This window comes from Apus apus, chromosome 2 (assembly GCF_020740795.1).
Source record: "Apus apus isolate bApuApu2 chromosome 2, bApuApu2.pri.cur, whole genome shotgun sequence".
In the NCBI taxonomy this organism is placed as follows: Eukaryota; Metazoa; Chordata; class Aves; order Apodiformes; family Apodidae; genus Apus; species Apus apus.
Window position 1 is genome coordinate 29,545,747 of NC_067283.1, and position 21,706 is coordinate 29,567,452.

General features: G+C 37.5%; 1 protein-coding gene across 7 annotated transcripts in view; it reads right to left on the reverse strand.

Annotated features, from left to right (window-relative positions):
* DGKB (diacylglycerol kinase beta) overlaps positions 1-21,706 on the reverse strand; it is a 356,804-nt gene that overhangs the window by 294,192 nt on the left and 40,906 nt on the right. For all 7 annotated transcript variants that reach the window (XM_051609482.1, XM_051609481.1, XM_051609483.1 and 4 more), the window contains one exon: positions 4,527-4,787. In XM_051609482.1, the coding sequence (XP_051465442.1) occupies positions 4,527-4,596 (70 nt within the window). In that variant the 5' untranslated portion in view covers positions 4,597-4,787. The remainder of the gene's footprint in view (positions 1-4,526; positions 4,788-21,706) is intronic.

Sequence of the window (21,706 nt, forward strand, 5' to 3'; positions counted from 1 at the left end):
CTTTCCCTAAATAATCTATTGTACCTTAAACAAGTTGGATGCCCTTCTTCAGTATGGCATGGAAGCAGGAAACAAGTTTTGTATATACCTGAGTATAGCCCCTGACTGCCATGAGAAGGTTCCTCCTCTTTACCCTAGACAGGTTGACTGGAGAATTGACTGGCTTCTGTTTGGATGAAAACCTATCTGCTAGTCATAGATAGGCATATATTGTGTCAGGTACATTAAGCATTTTAAATCTTTAGGAATCCCACTACAGAGATCCAGATCATACTGTATTACTATATGTTTATTAGCTCCTTTTCCTTCAGAAATGCTCAGCTTATCATACCTGTCTTACATTTTTTTCAAGACCTAATACAGGATTCCTGATGAGGGAAAGGAAATAAATCCACTAATACTTCTCCAGCTGACATTGGTGCCCAGCTCTCCACCCTGCACAACTTGGAACAATCTTCAGAGGCCAAGTCCCAGCTATGACTGGTTAAACAAAAAACAAATTGACAACTTCTTATCTTTTCTAGTCTAGATTTCAGTCAAACACCAGCCACAAAGCTGGATCCAATATCCTCATTAGTGCAGACTGTATATAACCACCTTCCTTTTGACAGAGGCAAGCTTTTTAGAAGAATAAATCTGAGTAGATCCTAAGCCTGTCAGATAGAATATTCCTGTCCTATTTTCTCTGAATTGGTACAACACAGTAATATGCACCAGGGAATTAAATTCAGAGATCTTAAGAAATAATAACAGTGTTGTACCAATAAGCATAGTTAACAGTCACTTCTCAGAATAGCTAAACCACATGCCCACCAAATGCTTTAGTGGGACTCCAATTTCTCTTAGATTTTTAGTCCCCAGTCACAGATTCAGTGCTATGATTCACACTCACTAATTAACCGGCTACATTTTCTGGCCACATTTTCTGGCCACTTCAACATCAACAGCCTTGCAAGCAAAGAGGTGAGCTCTCACCAGACCCATTATCCTTCTCCATGAAGTTCTCCCAGTGCATGGGATATTGTGCTGGCAGACTCCATCTTTCAGCCAGTCTGACAGGCTCTAACAAAACTTTATTAGAACCTAATTTTCTTCATCTTTACTAACAGCAGTAGAAACACCATACTTCTAAAATCCAAAACTTGGGGTAAAAATATTCCCAGTAATCACCAGCAATTTTCTCTCTCCACTTTCCAAACAGCCAAAAATAGCCAGTTTTAGCAATCTGTATTCTTTGATGAGGCCCGTTCCCTCAGAATTAGCACAATTCAATGTGGCACTAGAAGACTGGGACCCTCTGAGGAATTGTGCAAGGGGCACAGATGCTGGTGACCAGCTGCCACATGTATGAAGTTCCCTGCAGGTTATAATTTATATTCGTAGTAAAAGAAATCTTTTTCATCCGTGAGAGCCACAGAACCAAACCCACCCAAGAGACTCTAGCAACTTAATTCAGGACCAAAACTTCTGCTGACCTTCCTGTTTCTCTCCAAGATCTTTTTTTCACAAGTTCCTCCTTCCAGTTCCCCTATAAAATTCTTACACTGTCCAGTTCCTGCAGTAGCTATTGACACTACATCAAAAGATGCTGCAGCTGGTGATGCTGTTCCTGTTCTCCCAGCCATTTCAGCAGCACTCCAATATCTATTTCCATCTTCAGGCTGTAACAGTCTGCCCAAGTTATCCTACACCAGCCTGGGAAAAAAATCACTGGCAAAGGTTTTGTGAAATCTTTTTCAGGCTTTTTCCTCAGGGCACATTTTGTTGACAAACTCAAAAGGGTAACAAAAAACCCAAGCTATTTCCCCAGAGTGCACATGCTGCCAGAGCTCAGAGGCCTTAACCTCCAACTCTCTCAGCCTACTAAGGGAAGGGCAGAGCTTCCTTCTTTCTTTTTAAAGCCTAACTGAATCATGATACAGTCTTGCTTTAACTGTTTCAAATCCCTTCAGTATTTTCTCACTTGCTTTTGGAGCTGGATCCTCTTAACTCACTATAACATATAATTTGGACTACAACAGCCACAGAACTTCATTTAATAAAAAGGAGACACAAAATTAATTTAATAAAAAGGATACAAAAAATGTTCTCCAAACTAATCAAACTTACCATACAGGTAATAATCACCATGAAGTGATTTATATCATTTCTCTCTAACGTCTTTGCAATTCAGGCTGCTGTTAGGAGTAGTACAGAACTATGCATATACCTGGTACTACATAGTTTAGAGGAAACCATATCTGCCTGAAAGGTCCTATATATACCTTACTCTATGTACCTTAAGTAACACTTTTTAATGTAATAAAACCAACAAAAAACCTCTGCATTTTTTTGCCTTTCTTTCCTGCAGGCAGCATTGATCATGAAATCTAAAGGAGAAAAAATAAATAAATTCTTAAGTGCATGTATTTCCCTAGAATCTTCAGGAATCTGTGTGGGCTACATTATTGTTGTTGCTGTTACTACTATCATATAATGAGCAAACCAGTTGTCTCAGTTCTTTCTTTTCACATATTCTTCTGAAGCACTTTAAAACCATGCAAAGATCAAATGCAAAATATTTTCTACTACTTTCTTTTCAGAAGAAGAGAAGAGAGGAGGTTTTTAATTTGACTGGCAAGGAGGACAGAGAGGAATTGTCTTTGGAAATAATTATTCTTTCAAAAACCACACATACACGTATTAACTACAAAGGGCCAAGTATTAGGTAATATGCTCTTTGAATTCTAGCAACACACTTTCCTTCTTTTTAAAGTAATATTTAAACTGTTCCAAAAATTTATTTGAAGCCCCTAATGATTTCAGTATGGCAAGCAGATAAAGAAAGGTTTTAAACTGGAAGTATAAAGTTCCCTTGAATTAAGAAATAATTGAGTAAAACAAAATTATAAATTAATTTACTGGATTAATTACATGGATTAATTTACTGGAAGATACTTGGTTAGTATTGAGTTCTGAGTGTCATGTAAAGGGAAATGTTTTGTGATTAGGAACAAGCGTTGTAGTATTCATTCTCCTTCAGTCACCTTTATGGAAATTGGGAAAAGCTGGTGTGTACTCAGGAAAAAAAATTTACATTCAGTGTAACCAAGCAATACACTTGGATAAAGTTAAGAATGATACTATAAATATGTGATGAAGACAACAGGCAGAGAAGATGTGGTAGGAATGTCTCAATGGGATACCAGTGACAGTACCTGTACAGGAGCAAATCTTGTTTAATAGTACTTGGAAGAGTAGACCAGCTATCATCAAGCTGACAAAAGATGTACTAAAAGCTGAACTATGCTGAAATGGTGCTAAGTGTCTTTCAGTCAGAAAGTGGAAAGCAACAGAATCTACATTCCTCTACCATTTTCCGAAAACATAGTACTTGTAGACATGACTGATTTCAACAAAGTTCAGCCGCAACAGTCATCTTCATAAAAAAGGTGGAAGTGAGATAGGCTTGCCTTCTGGTTAGGGGAAAGACTGAGGATATGGATTCCAAGTGAGCTTCAACCTCAAAGACTCAAACAAAAGTCCCTCAGCTCCTACAAGTATGCCCTATCTGCTATGCAGTAACATAGTCTGGGTTACCACACCATCCAATACTGAATCAAAACTAAGCGTATCAAACCAGAAAAGTGGTGTGTGCTTGTGAAGCAGCTGGGGGTATCACACAAGCAAAACACTATCTCACTTTGTAGACACCTTAGGTTGAAGGAATTAAGTGTGAGAAGGGAAGACTGTGAAGGTGTTTTTTCTCATCAGCAAGCATTTATGCAGAACACCAGCAAATGCATTTTAAGGAGATATTTTCTGGATGGACAGAACACCAACTCCTCTCCTGAAAATAAATGAGCAAACTTTAACCAAATTTACTTAGGTTCCTAAGGAAAGCAGAAATGAAAACACACCCTGTATCTAACGCTTCCCACTGGTTAGTACAAGGCACCTCAGCACACCTCCTCTTTAAGCTCACCTGCTAATGATACCTGTTTCATGTCAACAATATTAGATGCTGTGAGTCATCAACACGGTATCTGATCATGGCAATATGATATAGAGGTTTAAGTGTGAACATTGAGTTCTAGTCACTGAGCTTATGTCAGTAGAATACCCTCCTCTCTAACAGTTTGTTTAAAAATGTGTGTTTTCTTTTAATTACATCTTTAACACTTAGTATTACTACTTTTTACTTGTACACCAAAATGTGTGTACACTAGTATCTCAGAAAAAAAACCTCTTTCTGTAGGTCTTATTGTTTGAAATGCTGTACTGTTTTCTTTCAGTCTTATGCATATCTTAGTATTAAATACCATACTGGATCATATTTGTTCAGTAAAAAAAAGTTACAGACCTACCCAAATTGGTTTTTATTCCCCCTCCAAAAAACATATTTTTGGATTAAAACATTTACATTAACCACAGCTTAACCTCCTAATTAACAATGCATAACATCAATAATATAATCATAATGTATTCTGCATTCAAAATATTCTTCATTTTTATACATAAAATTATATATTTTAAAAGTTACTTACATTCCGCATATTTCTGAAGCTGAGAGAACTCTCCTGGACTAAGGTTAACCCACTTCTCCTGGCTCGTCATACTGGCAGTAAGGGTCCTTGTTAAATATCAGAAAAACATTCCCTTTGACCCAGATGATAAAAGTTCCATAAACATTTGTAGCTTCAGTTCACAGTGCTTGGAAACTTAAGAGATGGCATCAGCCTATGTCGATGAAGTTTTTGATGCTATGAAGTGTTCCCAAAGTGTCGGTTCATTGGTGAGTTACAGCACTGTTAAAAGAAGATAAAACATTAGAAGCATAAATACTAGTCTTACTACTGAAATAATTGTAACTGATAAATATTTTCTAACACACAGTTTTAGGCAAAATCTTTCTATTAATTATTTTTCCATAAACAGTTTTAGATGTATCCCCAAACTTTATTTTTATAATTCAAAATACTTATGTGCAGCACTGATTAAAATAATTGTTTATTATCAGTTTGTATCTGGACATCTGGTTTGGGGATGTTTCTATGTTACTAACTACCACTGCAATAGTAGATACTGTCTACTAGTAAACTTAGTTCCCTATGACTTTAAAATGGGATTCAGACACTGGGTTTGTATCCAATTACATTGTTGTACAATGCTGCATGACCTTGCCAGAAATGTTCTGAAGCTTCTAACTTCCCCATGTCAAAAATGAAATGGATGCAGTTTGGTGAGAAATTCACAAGAGGTATATAAATATTAACTATGCTAACAAAATAAGAGGGTTTTGATTTTAAGAAGGTCCCAACATTGCTGAAGTCACTACTGAAAATCAAACACAACTGTTGGTGCCCTTGCAAATCAGTTCAGGGAAAAAAAAACAACAAACAAAAACCACCAAACTGGAGTGCCCTCTCATCCCAGTTTTATGCAGTTTTTATCTCCATACGACAGACCTTACAAAGGCAATGCATTACCAGCATCACTCCTTGAACAACAGGTAGCATACCTTTTTCCTCTAATTTTAGCCATAGGAAAGTCAGGTATCTCATCCAAGTTTGTCACCTAGGGCTCTCTCTTTAATCAGCAGAAAGAGACAGGTGGCCCAGACAGCAATTAAACCCTCCAGCTTCAACATAATCTTAATATGTGATGAATTGCCATCTTGTGATATTTATCTTTTGCTACTGATTACCAAGGTTGCCTAGATGACAAGTTTAGACTAGAAAGCTAATTTTAGACCATAAGTGGAATATCTTTATATGCCTAGCAATGTGTCATTTACAAGGGTTAAATTACCAAAAGAGCAAAGGAAAAACTCAGACCAGAAGAGACTGACACAGTAATGGAAAGAGTGCTAAGGAGGGAGATGCTGGCAGCTGAAAGAGAGAAAAAGGAGTAAGATGTCATGAGAGGGGAGGAAATCATAGAGTAGCTAGGAACAGAAGCATATGAAAAAAGACACATTAACTCAATAATAGCAAAAACTTTTTTTTTTTTTTAACTTTTTTTTTTTTCCTTCTGTCTTGAATACATGACTATCATTCCTGGACAAAGAAATTCAGGAAGAAAGATACCTTAGTCCCAGAACATGTTTTCATTGCTCTCAAGCCCTTGGTGAATCATCTGAATATATGTACCTGTGCTGTGATCAAGTAAGGCTATCTAAATAAAATTACAAACTACTTAGCAGCTGTCTTTTAAAAATTTGAACCAGAAGAGATTCCTATGACCTCCATCTCCTTAAGTTAAAATAAAACATAACAGTAAATTGGAAGAGGCAAGATCTAGAAACAGTGACTGAAAAAAATAGCAAAAACTAACAGGAGCATGGAGATTAGGACAAAAAAACCAACATTAATGTGGATAATGTTGGCCAAGTGCAAGGCACATCAGCCCTCAAACATCAGTGAAGAAACGTCACTGCCAGAAAAACAGTAACTACAACAGCTAAAAATGATACTGAGTACGAAAAGCTATCATTCTGTCTTGAGAACCTCAGCCCTCTTATTTATGACAAGCAAAAGTAACTATGGTCAACGGGGACATTTTAATCATATTTGAGACGTTTCCTTTCTGGATGTTGATTAGATTGTATTTAAGACAATTTTATTTCTTCAAATAGACATTTTTCTCATATTCTTGGCAATTGATTAGGTTTTACTGAACATGTTTTTATACTTGCATAATTGATTTAATAGAATGAAAAGTTTCTACCACAATTTCATCAAGTACTTTTTGTATTCTTAATTGCATTAGCTTCATTACTTGCAAAATCTAATAACAGTGCTGAATGCTGCACAGTTAGAGACTATCTTAATTGTTTAATACGAGTATTTGCGATAAGCTATCGTTAGTAAGGTAATAACTGCTGTGTGCTCTAAGCTGATCAATGTATTCACATGCTGACCACAGCCTGTTGGGTTTGTTGTATAAACAGTACATGGGCAGTGAAAACACATTTTCCCATTGACCTCCCTTTCTCCAGATCTAAATTATCACCTCTGATATCCCTTCCCCTTTACCAGAAACCCAGATTCTACTGCCTACAGTGTTGCAATAAAAGATACACGACCTAAATGACATGGGAGCAATGAAAAAATTTAGTATGGGCATGGCCATACAACAGAGTTTAAGCCTACATGATAATCTTGGAAAACTCTCCAAATGCAATTTCTTTCCTTTGAAAGCGAAGACTGTGGTGGATCTAGTGGAACTATTTTGCTAAATTTAATCTGGCAACAATAATGGAGGTAGGCAGTCCTAGTTTCCTATGAAGTTCTGTTGCAGGATATTCCTAAATAAGGAAAGGTCCCTGCTCCCTACATCTCTTAGTTTTCATAGTGAAACATTTATAGTGGTATTTTCCCATTTTACATAGATGATAACGTAGCTATAAGAAATCAAGCATATTATACAGACACCGAGGACAAAAGTAATCACTGCGTGTTTGTGTTACACGATGTGTGCCATCCTAATTTCTGTAGAAGAAAATACTAAGTTTAAATGCATTCTTTTGAACTTCTAGTGCTCTTTTTATCTCAACACTCCAGGAAGGTCATGCAGTGAGAAACCTATACTTTAAGTACATTACAAGGAAGGCAGTAACAGGGATAATACTACCACACAGGTGGAAAGCCAAAAAACTTAACTAAAACGTTAATCAAATGTGCATGCTGGTAGGCAAAAAAAAGATCAGCAGCACTAAACAGGCACAAACAGTGATACGACCCCTCAATGCACAGATAAATTACTTGGAAGAACACATCATAGCATGCAGTTAAAATACACAGGATGTCAGGTAGCAAGCTCTTCCACCGATCTGTGCCCGTATTTCATTAGTATCTTCTTAGGTAAGATTCACAGCCCTCTCAACCAGCCACAAAGTAGGCCTTACAAATGAGAAATTAGAAACATTACATTAATAAACCATTCATTTTATCACAAAAAGAATTAGGAAAAAAAAATATTCCTCCTCTATCCACTGACAATAAGTCTTAGAATTCTAGTCTCTCTTTTATAATGTGTTTTCCATTCTGGATTTGAGAGCTTTATTAAGTTTTCTGTCAGGAATCCTACCAGGCCACATACCCAAACTAGGAGGCAAAGCTTTGTTAAAAACTACAAATCAAATTATTTGGCATTCAGCCAACAATGCTAACAAACTTAGATTTCCAGGAATTCCCCATGCCACTGAAATCCTCAGTCACTCTGCAGAAACCAGGCTCTGGAACCGAAAAGAGAAATAAATATACAGTAGAGGAAATAGGTATATAAATAGATAAATATGTAAAGGCACATTTCCTATATACTAGCCTCAACATTCAAATCATCTCAAAGTCCTCACTGCAAAAAAAAAAAAAAGAGCTTTCAGAAGGTACAGGGGAAAAAAATACTACTTTCAGTCCTTCAGAACCAATGAACAATACTGGGTTCAGCTTTTGAATGCTGATCCGAGAGAACCGTGGCCTGTGCAAACATGTGCCACTCTTCATGCAACCCAGCTCTCTCGGTTTCCTTCTGAAAGGCAGGAGGGCACCTTCTGATGTCCATCCTCATTGCTGTGACTGAAAGCATGACTCTACTTAATGCATGCCTTAAGGGCCTTCTCTCTGTTCACTGTAACAGGGAAACCTAAAACAGCCTACAAACTGGCATTTGGAATTACTCACACAATTTTTGCTTTCTATCAGCCCTTCCATAATGTACATGCCACATGTACACGATGCACTATTCCTTCTCAATTAAGCTGTTAGGATCAAAGTACATAATATTTCCTGGACACTGAAGGACCACGCTTGCTATTTAACCTTCAAGATACTCTCTCCACTAAGATTGCTATTATCAAAACAGTGGAACAGAAAAAAAAAGTATCTCTAATTTCTTGAAAATGTTGGTATTATTTACTGATATACAAGACAATTTGCATACGTATTCCTGCAATCCATTCTAGATTTTGTAGCAAACAATATCTCTAATGTCACAAATACTCCAAATTTGCATAGCTGAAAGTTTATTCTGAAGAGTTTAGGGGGGAAAAGAATCCAATCAAAAATCAAAATCTGCTAATCACCATTTTGATTTTTTAACTCTGAAATATGTTAAGTATTATTATTATTATAATTGCTATTGGATGGAGAAATGGATTGATGGGGGGAAAAAAAGCCTCCACAACAAAACAGAACAGCTTCTTCATACATAAATCGCATATTTTACATAACATGATCTCGGTTTTTTGCAATATTTAGCAAACAAAGTCATTTTAGTAGTACACATTCTTTTTCAATTTAGCAAAGGATGTTTACTGATGTAAATTAACATAATTCTGAAATACAAATTCTAAACATCGATACACTGAAATCAGTGAAAATTTGCTTACCCAGCTACAGATCTCTCTCTTTTAAAGGACTGACTTCAACACAACTCAAAAGCATGAATGTTTTCCTGACTACTTGATCCCCAAGTGTCCTAGTCTGGGGCATGCAAAAACACAGATTTAAATTTTAATGCAAAAGATATGGACTGTATTCCTCAGAGAAGCAATTATTCAAATCCACTTCCTCAAATTATTTATATAGAATATACCCATAAACACTGGTAATACATGCAGCACAAAACCCATTTTTATAGGGTAAGCAGAATACTTGAATCTTTGAGAAAACATTTCACCAATACTACAGTTTGTGACAGTGAGAAACATTAGCAATGAAAACTGAGCAAGATAGCAACATCACTGAATATAGTTACTAATATTTAAAATACAGGCATATATTTTCAATTATATTTCTTATTTTGGTTTTCATACTTCAGAAAGATCTCAAACTTTTCCAACTCCTAGGCTTGGTATATCCAAGTTGCTACACTAATTACCTGCCAAGGCAGAAGAACTACATTCAAACTTCCCAGTACTTTCTTAACTAAAAGAAGTATTATTATAGAAAGGTTTGGGTTGAAAAGGACCTTCAAGATCACCTACTTCCAAGTCCCCTGCCACGGGCAGGGACACCTTCCCCTAGACCAGGTTGCTCAAAGCCCCATCCAACCTGGCCTTGAACAGTTCCAGGGAATGAGGCATCCCCAACTTCCCTGGCCAACCTGTTCCAGTGTCTCACTGACCTCACAGTAAATAGTTTCTTCCTAATGTCTGATCTAACTCTACACACATTCAGCTTAAAACTGTTGCCCCTTGTGCAATAGCTAACTAAATAAATAAATGAAACCTAAGGAGACTCTAGGACAGGGAAATACCAAAAATGTATATGTGCTGATGAATCATAGTTTTGTTAAGGCTTTCCTCTTGCATTAAGTAATATAACGGAATAAACTAAAATAAAATGACACCTGGTTTTCAGATTGGAATTTATTTTATTTTATGACAGACACACTGCATAGTTCAAAAACCAGAGTTCTCTAAGTGAGTCATGAAGCTGTTCCCAATGTTAGGAACTTCTTAACAACAATTTTAGAAAAAGTGATTTATAAAAGTGAAAATTATAAATGAAACTTGAGGAGTTATTCTTATCATTTTACATCAAGGTCTAAAACAGCAAATTTGTCCGTAGGGCCATAAAAATTCAGTATGGTTTATTTTATGGCTAAATCATTACACTGTATATTTTGATTGTATAAGTAATAGATTATAATCATACTGAAACTATCTGAGAATATAAACAAAAAAACCCAAAATTCACCCCACCCAAAAAAAACCAAATAATAAACTGTTTAGACAGAAATATTTACAGACAGCTATTAGTATTATGAATTTGGTTAATATAAAAGTATACCATTTCAATATTTAAAGTGTTAAACAAAGGCTGAATCAGTACAGCTTGTGACTGGTATTCTTTAATAAATGAAACAAAGCAATCTGGGACAGAAAGCACAGGATTTGGTAAGTATAACAATGTTATCTGTAGGAAGTTCTCCATAATACAGCACATTTGGCTGCCCACTAGATAAATCACTCTGTAGAGAAGATCAATTGCAGTTCTTTCCTTGTTGACCACTACTTTTTCTATATGTCCACCAAAAACTCCTCAAACTTTAAAACAGCACAGAATAAACATCTTGGGGCCAACCTTCGCCTTCCAAAGTGTGCATCTGCCACCTTCTCCAAAAGAAGCCCATTCTAGAAGCACACCCTATGGTGGGAACTCTACACAGATCTCCCCACAAGTGGATCAGTACCTGAGCCCGTATCAGCAACATTAAGCTTAGCAACTATTATCTGCCACACATTCTTCCTTCTTTCTTTCTATTCTCTCTCATGGGATGAATTGTAAATTCTGCACAATTTACTTTTGCTGGTAATAAGCTACAGGGGTTTTTTGTTTCATTGTTGGGTTTAATTAATCTCTCCATATTTTAGGTGTTTCATGGGTGATTACTTTAGAGGATGGCAAAGCTGAAAAGAGTGTTTTACAAGTGGGGAAGATTTCCGATGATTCTTAATTTCCTGGGGCAAAAATTCCTACTTCATGCTCAGAAATAAGCCTTTAAAGAGATGTGCTTTAGTCTTGTGACAAAAATATTCCATTGTGCTAGAGGAAAAGATTTGTTAACTGGTGTCCACATTCCACAGCTCCATGTGCTTTTAAAATAAATTTGGAACAAGGCACCAGAGTTCCCTTTAAATACTTGTGAAAATATGAATCCAATTGAATCTTCAACAGGAAATATGCACAGTGAGTAGGGATCAGGTTAGCAGACAGATTAATAAAAAAATCACCTACTAGAAAACAACCTAGTGTGAAATTCTGCTATAAAATCTTTTTTTTTTTTTTTTCCCCCTAGGGAGAGAGCTACACAAAGAAGTTGAATCAATTATTGCAGTCCTGGGATTTGAATAGTCAGTGCTATGTCACTGTCCACTGGGATAGTGTGGAGCCTTGCACACCGCTACGAATGGTTTCATATTTATTCATTAGTACTACTATAAGAGTTCGGTGATAGTGAGCTACCAAAAGGGATATCATAAAGTGGGATGGGCCCTTGCCTGCAGGAATGTCTATCTGCAGTCAAAGGAAACTACATGATGGCAGCAGCATGTCCAACTACTCAGCTACTATTCTCTGTTCACCCACGCAATTCCTGACCTGTTCAAATTCAGCTCCAAGGAGACTGCGATTTCTAGGTTTGTAAACACTCTGTGAACACTGTCACTTGTGTGTTCCTAGGACTGGCTCTGATGGCATGTCCTGGCTGCCACCAGAGGCATGGATGTAGAAGCGGAGCACACCTGAGGCAGTTTTACTGAAGCAAAGCCAGAAGGGAATGGCCAAGTTGGCCCAGCACCAGTAGCACCAGGGCAATCTCTACACCTCTGCCCAACCTCCAGCATACAAGTTCAAGCAATGCTGAAGTCCATCCTGTCATTGTGTCACAACTCACAGCACCAGAAACCACTACTTAAAAGCACTTTGGCCTCCTCTCTTTCAAAAGCATGAACATACCTCAAGTCTCTTATCACATCTTATATCCTTATCCATTTTCCTATGGGCTATATACTGCCGTTGACTAAACTGAGACACACAGCTGGCATTTGTGGGACTTCACAAAAGAGATCTGGTCAAGGATGGAAGTTCAGTTTCTGCTTGAGGGTCCTTCATTTGTTTGTCTGCCTGTCCATCCCACCTAGAGAGACTTAGATTCATAAAGACACAACCTGAACACATTGAACCATGTTTCAGATGGAACAGACCACCTCCTCACGGTTAACTGTGCTGACTATTGCAGAGAAATTTAAGAAGGCAACGACACATCTGTCCTCCACCTACGATTTTAGGATATTAAGTCATTATACAGTAATGTTCAGCCTTTGTTGTATACTGTTCAGCCTTTCATGCAAAGACTTCATCCTTAATCTGACCATTTTAAACATTAATCTGTCTCCAGAATGCTTTGTAGATAATGAATGCCAGCATTCCCATGTATTTTTCTTAAAAATTGGTATTTAATTGCACTTTTAATTGATGAAGGTATGGAAATGCACTTTTGTGCAATTTAAGTTTCTTTTTCCATGGTGTTCAGTTTTCAATACAAAATCTTACTTTTGTTAATTGGTATTTCCCTATATTTTTCCCATCTTAAAAGGAAGAAGAAAATAAAGCTGATCCCTTCTCTGCTTTCCCTTGAGACTTTTTTGGCTGAGCTGGTTTATATTATGCTTGTATGTTTTAAATATTTTTTTCTCTGGAGAAAGGCTTTGCATTTCTGTTATCTTTTTCTAGCATGTTTTTCTCTGGAGTTCTACTGAATTATTTTCTCCCTTTAAATGTTGCAATCAATTATGCTCAGATTTAGTTTGTGCTTCTACACAGTAGTCCTTGGCACTAACATTATTGCTATTGTAAGTGTGATTATTTAAAGACAGAAGAAATGTAGGATTGACAGAAAGAAGCAAAATACTTTCTTACACAGGAAGCTTCCAGACACAAAACCCACTCCTGAAGTCTGAGAAGAGATTCAGGAGATTTCAAGTATAGGGTTAAGATCAATTTTAATTTTAACTTGCACTAAATTATGATATAGTTTGACAGAAAAGGGTAGTCAGTATCCTATTGCAGGTCTAGACCGCACATACGTCCCTCAGGATTTGTTTTTGGCTGTGCTTGCTTTGTCTACAGACTGCTGAATATACTGCTGGAGGGGCTACTGGTGGCACTTCATCCCTTTTGACATTTTGAGATTGACAGCATCACCTGTCCTCACGAGCCTATGAAAACAGATGTCTGATTCTGCCACCTTCTAGCTCTTTTTGCCTATAGTACTGATAAACTTGGCAAAAGCCTGCTTGGAACACAATAATGAAACATGCTCAGAATGACCTGAAAAGAGACACAGAATCAAAATGTGTGAAGTTCTTATGATACTACAGCAAGAAATTTTTCTTACAATATGTAGCTGCTGGATGCAAAATTGAGCTCACTTTACCCAACTGTAGGTTAGAATTTGGAAAAATATCCCCCGACTTTGCTGAATGTTGATGCTTGTGTATCCCCATGCTCTGCAATGCCACTGGGGACTTTTGCCCAAAGGAGCTTTAATGTTACCCACTAATTGTAGTCAAGTGCAAAACAAGTATTAAATAATATCCATTCATCTCTATATTGAAAAATCTTTTACAGCACCAGATATTTTGTTGTGTAGTATAGCATTCTTTTGCTATTGCTAGATTTTTGTAAACTAAAAATTATCTATATATATTTCTGAATCACAAACACTGTCACTTGAAAACAATTAATAATTTTCTGTGTAATTAATTTTGCCATAGCTTTAAAAAAAGTAATAATAGCTTTCTTGTTGTTTCCCTTAAAAAGCCCCCAAACAATGAATATATACAGTGGGGAAAAAAGCCAGACAACTTAGTCCATCCTGTCATTTTTATCTCTTAATCCCTTACATCAAAACAACTTACATATTAGAATATAGAATCTAATGAAAAGCCAGAAATCAAATGGGACACTAACTTAAGGAAAGCAGAATAAAGAGATGCAAAAAAATAAACATTTTTTGTTTGTTTCTGTGTTTGTATTGTTAGAGAATTCCTCCTCAGTGACAAAAAAATAATAATAAATAATATAATAAAATGGATAGTAGCTTGGTAACACTACATTTGTTCTTCTATAAGTGGAATAATTATATAATTCACTCTCCTGGACTCCACTCCCACACAGAGCAAAAGAATCAGATAACATTGCTACCCATTCCTGGTAATACTAATTACACATGTACTGCCTCTATAAATGTATATTCTTATCTTTTATAGCAGCAGCAGCAATTACAAATCAGCGCCAAAATCTGTATCTATTTCCCTATGTCATATCTATAAAAGTCTTTCCGCTTTCAAGCTGCAATCTGTTTTGCCTCATTCAGTTTCTCAAAAGAAGCCCTGGGGTGTATGCATTTGATGCACTAAAAGTCAGCACAGTAAGACATCCCTGTCCAAAAAATGCAACTAAAAAAAGCCAAAACCAAGTCACAAAGACCCTGCTGACCCAGAAGTAACATGACAACCTTACATCCCAATTAATGTGAAAATAAATGAATTTAAGTACTGATGATTTTTAAGTGCTAATCATACTGACCATACCCACCCTCTAGACAGGTCAGCTGCTTGCCAGGGGCTCACATAAAGAACATCACTGAAAGACTACCCAAACTTACACGTCCCACTGACTACTATCCACTCCTGCTGTTTCACATGGGTTCCAGTCACATGGGAAGGAGGAATATGAAGATAATGAAGAAGGATTGTAGAGCCCTGGGAGCAACAGTGAAGGACTCAGGAGCATAGACAGTCTTTTCACTGATCCTTCCAGGCAGAGAATGGGCTCAAAAGGACAAATTGCATTGGGAAAATCAATAAATGGTTACAGGAGTGGTGCCACAGGCAGGGCTTTGGCTTCCTAGACCATGGGACTCACTTTGAGAAACCTGGTCTCCTACAGGCTAATTGGATTAATCTTTCAGGGAAGGGGTGAGTGTCTTTGGTTAACAGGCTTGCCAATATGGTAAGGAGGGCTTTAAACGGGAGTTGCTGGGGGAAGGGATCCTCAATCCATCCCACTGCCACCCCTTTGAAGCCAACTTGAGTAAGAGATGCCCTAGGCCTCATGAGGGATCACAGGCCAGCAGGAGAATACCTGAAAAGGAATTATAATGGAATCCCAGGCAGTGAGGCAGCTTCAATTGGGGCCCAACAAAAATGCCTCTATGCAAGTGCGCACAGCATGGAAAATAAGCAGGAGAAGCTACAAATGTGTGCAAGCCTGCAGGCCTGTTATGTTCTTGGCATCACTGAGATATGGTGGGGCAACTCCTATGACTGGAGTGTGGGAATGGATGAGTATAAGCTCTGTAGGAGAGACAGGCAGGTAAGAAGAGGAGGGGCTGTTGCCTACTACATCAACGACCAGCTGGATTCCTTGGAGCTCCAGGTGGGGATAGATGAGGAACTGGCAGAGTGCTTATGGGTCAGGGTTAAAAGGAAGACAGAAACTGGTGCTATTACTGTGGGAGTCTGCTACAGGCCATCTGACCACAATGACCAAGTGGATGAGGCCCTCTACAGGCTGATAGGTGCAGCTTCCTGTTCACAGGCCATGATCCTCATGGGGGATTTCAACCCCCCTGACATCTGCTGGAGGGACAACACATTAAGGCACCAGCAATCCAGGAAGTTCCTGGAATGCACTGATGACAGGTTCCTCCTCCAAATGGTAGAGAAACCAAGTAGAAAAGGTGCCAATGCTGGACCTTGTTCTTGCCAACAAGGATGGCCTGGTGGACAACATGTAGCTTAACGGCAGTCTTGACTGCAGTGACCATGAAATGGTGGAATTCATAATCCATAGGGCAACAAGGAGGCTCTGCAGAAAGCTTGCTACCCTGGACTTCAGGAGAGCAGATTTCAACCTCTTCCGGGATCTGCTTGGTAGGCTATCATGGAATACAATCCTGATTGGGAGAAGAGCCCAAGAAAGCTGGTCAGTATTCAAAGATAACCTCCTCCAAGCCCAGGAGCAATGCATCCCAAGAAAGAGGAAGGCAAGCAAGAATGCCAGGAGACCTGCACAGATGAACAAAGAGCTCCTGGACACTAATAGACAAAAAATAAAAGTCTTCAGAGGGTATAAGCAGGGACAAGTAGCCTGGGAGAAATACCAAGAAGTGGTCCAAAAAGCCACAGATCAGATTAGGAAAGCTGGAGCCCTGATAGAGTTAAACCTGGAAACAGGAAAATGTGTGCTCTCTCCAGAAGGAGACTTTGTCATGCTGGACCATGGAGAACGCTGAGGTACTGAATGACTTTTTTGCCTCAGTCTTCACCAGTAAGGGCTCTGGCCACATCACCCAAGTAACAGAACAAAAAGGCACAGACTGGAAAAAGGAAGATCCCCCCATTGTAGGAGAAGAGCAGGTTTGAGACCATCTAAAGAACCTGAAAGTGTACAAGTCCATGGGGCCTGACAAGATCCATCTGCAGCTCCTAAGGGAGTAGGCAGATCAAGTTGCAACGCCACTTTCCATCATATTTGAAAAGTTAGGGAAGTCTAGTGAAGTTCCTACTGACTGGAAAAGGGGAAACATAACCCCCATTTCCAAAAAGAGAAGGAAAGAAGACTCAGAAGTACATGCCAGGCAGTCTCACCTCTGTGCCTGCCAAGATCACGGAGATCAAGCAGATTTTTAGGAATTTATTCTCTGTTGTTCCATCCTGAATTGATCTGTGAAGGTTTTCAAATTGAGAGATTTTCTAAAGTCTTTTGTGTGGTCTACTTTTATCAACAGGCATAGGATCTACATGTGTAACGCTCCTCCCAGGAGCCACTCATGTAAAACTCACCTTCATCAATTAAAGATCATGCAAATTTTAAAAATAGTTATGTTAATAGAAATAATAGTGTTTATTTAATCATTTGTTACTTACAAGCCATTTGTTTCATCTTTCTTTTTTAAAATATGCACAACTAAATTATTCTACATATGAAACAAGCCTAAAAAAGTTTGCTCCACTTGCGTCCTCTTTATATCACAAGAATATCACAGCTATGTGATCTGTAAGTGATATATTTTACTAAAGTCATCCTATTTTGGTATAGCTCATGACATTTAAAAAAAAAAAAAAAAAGAGAAAAATTATTGTATTTGTTATTTAAAACTGTTCCATGAGGAGTTCCTTTTCCAAATAATGTATTTTAAATTATAAAGCTATCTTCTTCTCAGAAGTTTATCTGCTGAGAACAGTCACCAAAGAGCAGCTAAGCCTCATAAACCCTTCATCTTCAAAAGGGCAAAATGCATTTAAAATTAACTTGTTCAGAAATTCCAATGGATAACCACATGTATGGTTTTGCTGTACCCCAGTAGCTTTTACAATAAATTATTTTCTTTTTGCTTGTATTTGTACTAAATGAAAAGACAGTTACCCCCTCGGTTTTATCATTTGAGGCATGCCAAGTTGTTTTACCCAAGAACAGATTACCATTAGCCACAAGAAGCAAAGAAACAAACAAAACACCACCACAGAGAAAGGTCATCCATATCCGGTTGTGTGCATTCACGCAAATCTGTGATTGAAAGTTTGAGATAGCGTTTTTTAGACTGTGCAAGCAGAAATCCCAGAACTGAGCTGAACCAGACAGCTGGGACTATATGGTCTGAGCACTACACTGCTTTTCTGACCCAAACTGTCTGTACTCTGATATCCAACAGTGCTTAAATACACTTTGTTTTTCTGCTCATGCCTGACAAGTTGGCTTGACCAATGGAACAGATGAAAAATGTCAAGGAACTATTAATGTTATTATTATTTGTTTGTATTATAAACACAGAAACTGAAATAAGATTGACTATGACACTGAAAGTAAAAGGGACAGACCTGCTTACTTTTAAGTAAGAAAGATGAGTATCGCATTTTACATAAAATAAGTGGAGAACTGAAATTCCTAAATTAATATAAACCTGGTGCTGAATTAAAAAAGTGGCTAGCTCTCAGCTAGCAGTAACTATTGCACTTCAAATTCAGTAGACACACAAACACTTGTTCTCAAAAAATCTGCTCACTGTCATACAGAAAGTGTGTGGAAAATTCAGGAACGGAACTGAGATCTGTAACTGAATGTATTTAAATACATGAACAGTGCTAATTTATTTCAGTCAATAAAACAGTCCTACTTCTTAACAGCTTTATTATTGCCTATCCTATCCAGCTTCAATTGGTAAATTTAAGTCTAAATGCCTAAAAACAGTATTGAATAACTTAGAATAAAGCTGTAGATTACATAAATTTTTGTATCTTATTACCCAAACCACAGAATTTTAATTAAATTCCCTGTCTCTCATGTACAGCTAGCTTTAGTTAATATTCCATTAATTAAAACAATAAATAGTTCACAGGAAATAGATACTGCTGAGGAAATGTTGACACTAACAGATTTAACTACATATATCCAAAAATGTCACCATTCCAGAAAGCTTTGGCTGCCTTTCAATTACTGTACATACTGTGGCTTGCCCAAGGGTCCTGCTTTTCCAGTTATCTATGCTGGGAATTTGGTTGGAAAACATCACAATTCTCATCTAGTTCCAGCAGCTCCATTCCTTTTCCAGAGGTGGGCCAGTACAAAACCAAGCCCTGTACAAAATGGTGCTGGAAGGAGGTGCCCAGAGCTTGACACTACAACCCAAAGGCCAGAAACACTCCTAGTGCATCAACTTACTTGTCCCAGTAAAAACACTCTAAATAAACAAAGATGGAGATTCTGAGCAATGTGCCTCAGGGTACAAATCCAGTGTGCATCACCTTGTCTCAAACCTTCTCAAACTGCTTCACTGTCTTGCCCTTTAGGGGAGGAAAAGGTATATACCTTAAGCAGGGTAAAGAAAAAGCTGCTGCTACTTGGAATACAGAATTGCAAAATGTTGAAGACTCTGTTTTCAGAAGCCAGTTAAAATGCACTGCATTTAGCCTTTTTCAGAATCCAGCCTTCTCAGATATACAAAACAAAAGATGATTCAAGATATTATTATAGATCTCTAGCATTTATTTGTAGTTTCCAGTCCTCAGGGTTCCCAGGCACCAATTGCATCATTAGATTTAGCTTACTTTTCTTAAATTGGCACAACTAAAATAAGCAAGTTATTTTTTTTGGCATCTAAAAGAATGAAAAACATAATTTAGCATACCTACAAAAATCACTGTAAAAATATCCTGTTGTAAATATATATGCAACATAGTTTTGTTTCCTATTTTCATTTTTCTTCAAGAAAAGTACACCGAATATTACTGCTATTACATCTTGCTTCAATTTTAGAAAGCTACCTTATGAACATTCATGAACTTCTGTATAGAGACATCTGAACATTCTGATAAAAATAAATAACCCTTCATATTGTTTTGCATATTATACCCTTATTTTAATTATTTATTAAATTGATCTAGCCTTTTAAATAGCAGGTTTACAGATATTGGCAGCACACCTCTTACAATAGCATTGTTAAATGAATTATTAAGTCCCAGTCAACACATGAGATAGATATTTACATGGATTAGTTGTGAACCAGAAAGGTGACTCTTAAGTATTTCTATTTTGATATCTATACAGTATACCCTTATATTTTGCTTTAAAATTGCTACATGTTAACTAAAAAGTTCCAGTAAATAATATTAATTTTTCTGCCAAAAAGTTCAAGGGGAGATCTAACATATCTTCTTGCTAGTCTTAATTCCAGATAATATTGTAATATTGATCTTTCAAATTTTGGATGTACAAAGTTTACCTGAATAGTCAAAAGAGCTACCGTGCTAGTTTTGAAACTGCTAGTTTCAAAATACTCCAAAAGCCAAAAAATACTTGACTGAAAATAGCAAATTTTACTCGCTTGGCAGAATCAGCAGAGTTATGCATATTTTTTAGATATATCAGAAGTTGCAAACACGTCTTCTCTTTCACAGAAAATCACGATTGTTCCATTTGTGGTAAATCTGCCCTGGGACATTTTACAAAGAAAATTGGATTACAATGGCCCACATTGTGCCATCTGTTTTAAAAAGAACTCTCCAGTGATTTCTATGGAGAAAAGCCTTCAAAAAAAAAAAAAAAAGGAACAAGATGTCCCCTGGTACTTTTTTTACCTAGCTTAAATACTTTTGATTAAAAAGATTCTGAAAAATTCAGCGAACTGTAGCATTACTACTGAGTCATACCCTTAAACTTTATCTATTCCCAAGCAGGTGGAAAGGCATATGGACAGATGTCCACATGTGGGGCAGCTTCATGGCTGCAGAGGTAGGTGAGGATCCCCAGAGCACAGAGGTTGCACAGGGAGTCCCAGCTTTCCCGGGAGGACAGTCCCAGCTTTCCCGGGAGGACAGTCCCGCTGGTTCCCTTCCCTTCCATTCACACCCCTATCAGTAACACCCTCTGCCACATGTACTCCCAAACCCTGTGATAGCAGCAGAACAGCCAACAGCTTAATACATACTAGCAAAAGTAAGCAGGGCATGAGGGCATCGACCTAGAGAAGTCCAGTGGCTACAAGCAAAAGTATTATCCTCACATTTGACAAGTGTCCCTTCAGTCCTTCAACAGGATCCACTGCAAACAATGTGGATGTCACATCAAGAGAAAGGACCATGGAGGGGGCAGAAGGGGAACCTTCTTTTAGTCTGTGTCAACACTGTGAACAGATTTCATCATGCCAAATATCTTAGATGAACTTCACCTGCTCTACAGAACATCATGAAAAGAAGAAAATACTGTCATGTCTTGTTATTATCTCCTCTCTTTTAAGACGATTTCTCTGACACAAAATGCAACTATAAATGTTAATGATGTGAAAACACCATGACTTTCCTTGTTTACTCACTTTTGAAAGAGATCTCTGTAGAATACTAAAGTAATCATAAAGTTCTGATTTAAATCCAAAACAAATACTTTCTATTAAGATGCATACAATCCTTATTCACATTAGCTGTTATTTTAAAACAGATACACAGAGGAACATCTGCAGAAACCACCTGGTTAAGTAATCTGAAAACCCTTTCAAAAGAACAATAACCTTCTGCGTCAGTACAGCTTCACAGTATCTCATGTCTGACTTAAAATTAGCACAAAAGCTTCCGTTAACTTCATTAAACAGTTATTACCTAAGAATCCCAGTGTTTTCATAGCATAACCAATGCTCTTAGATTATTACTATTGTTATTATT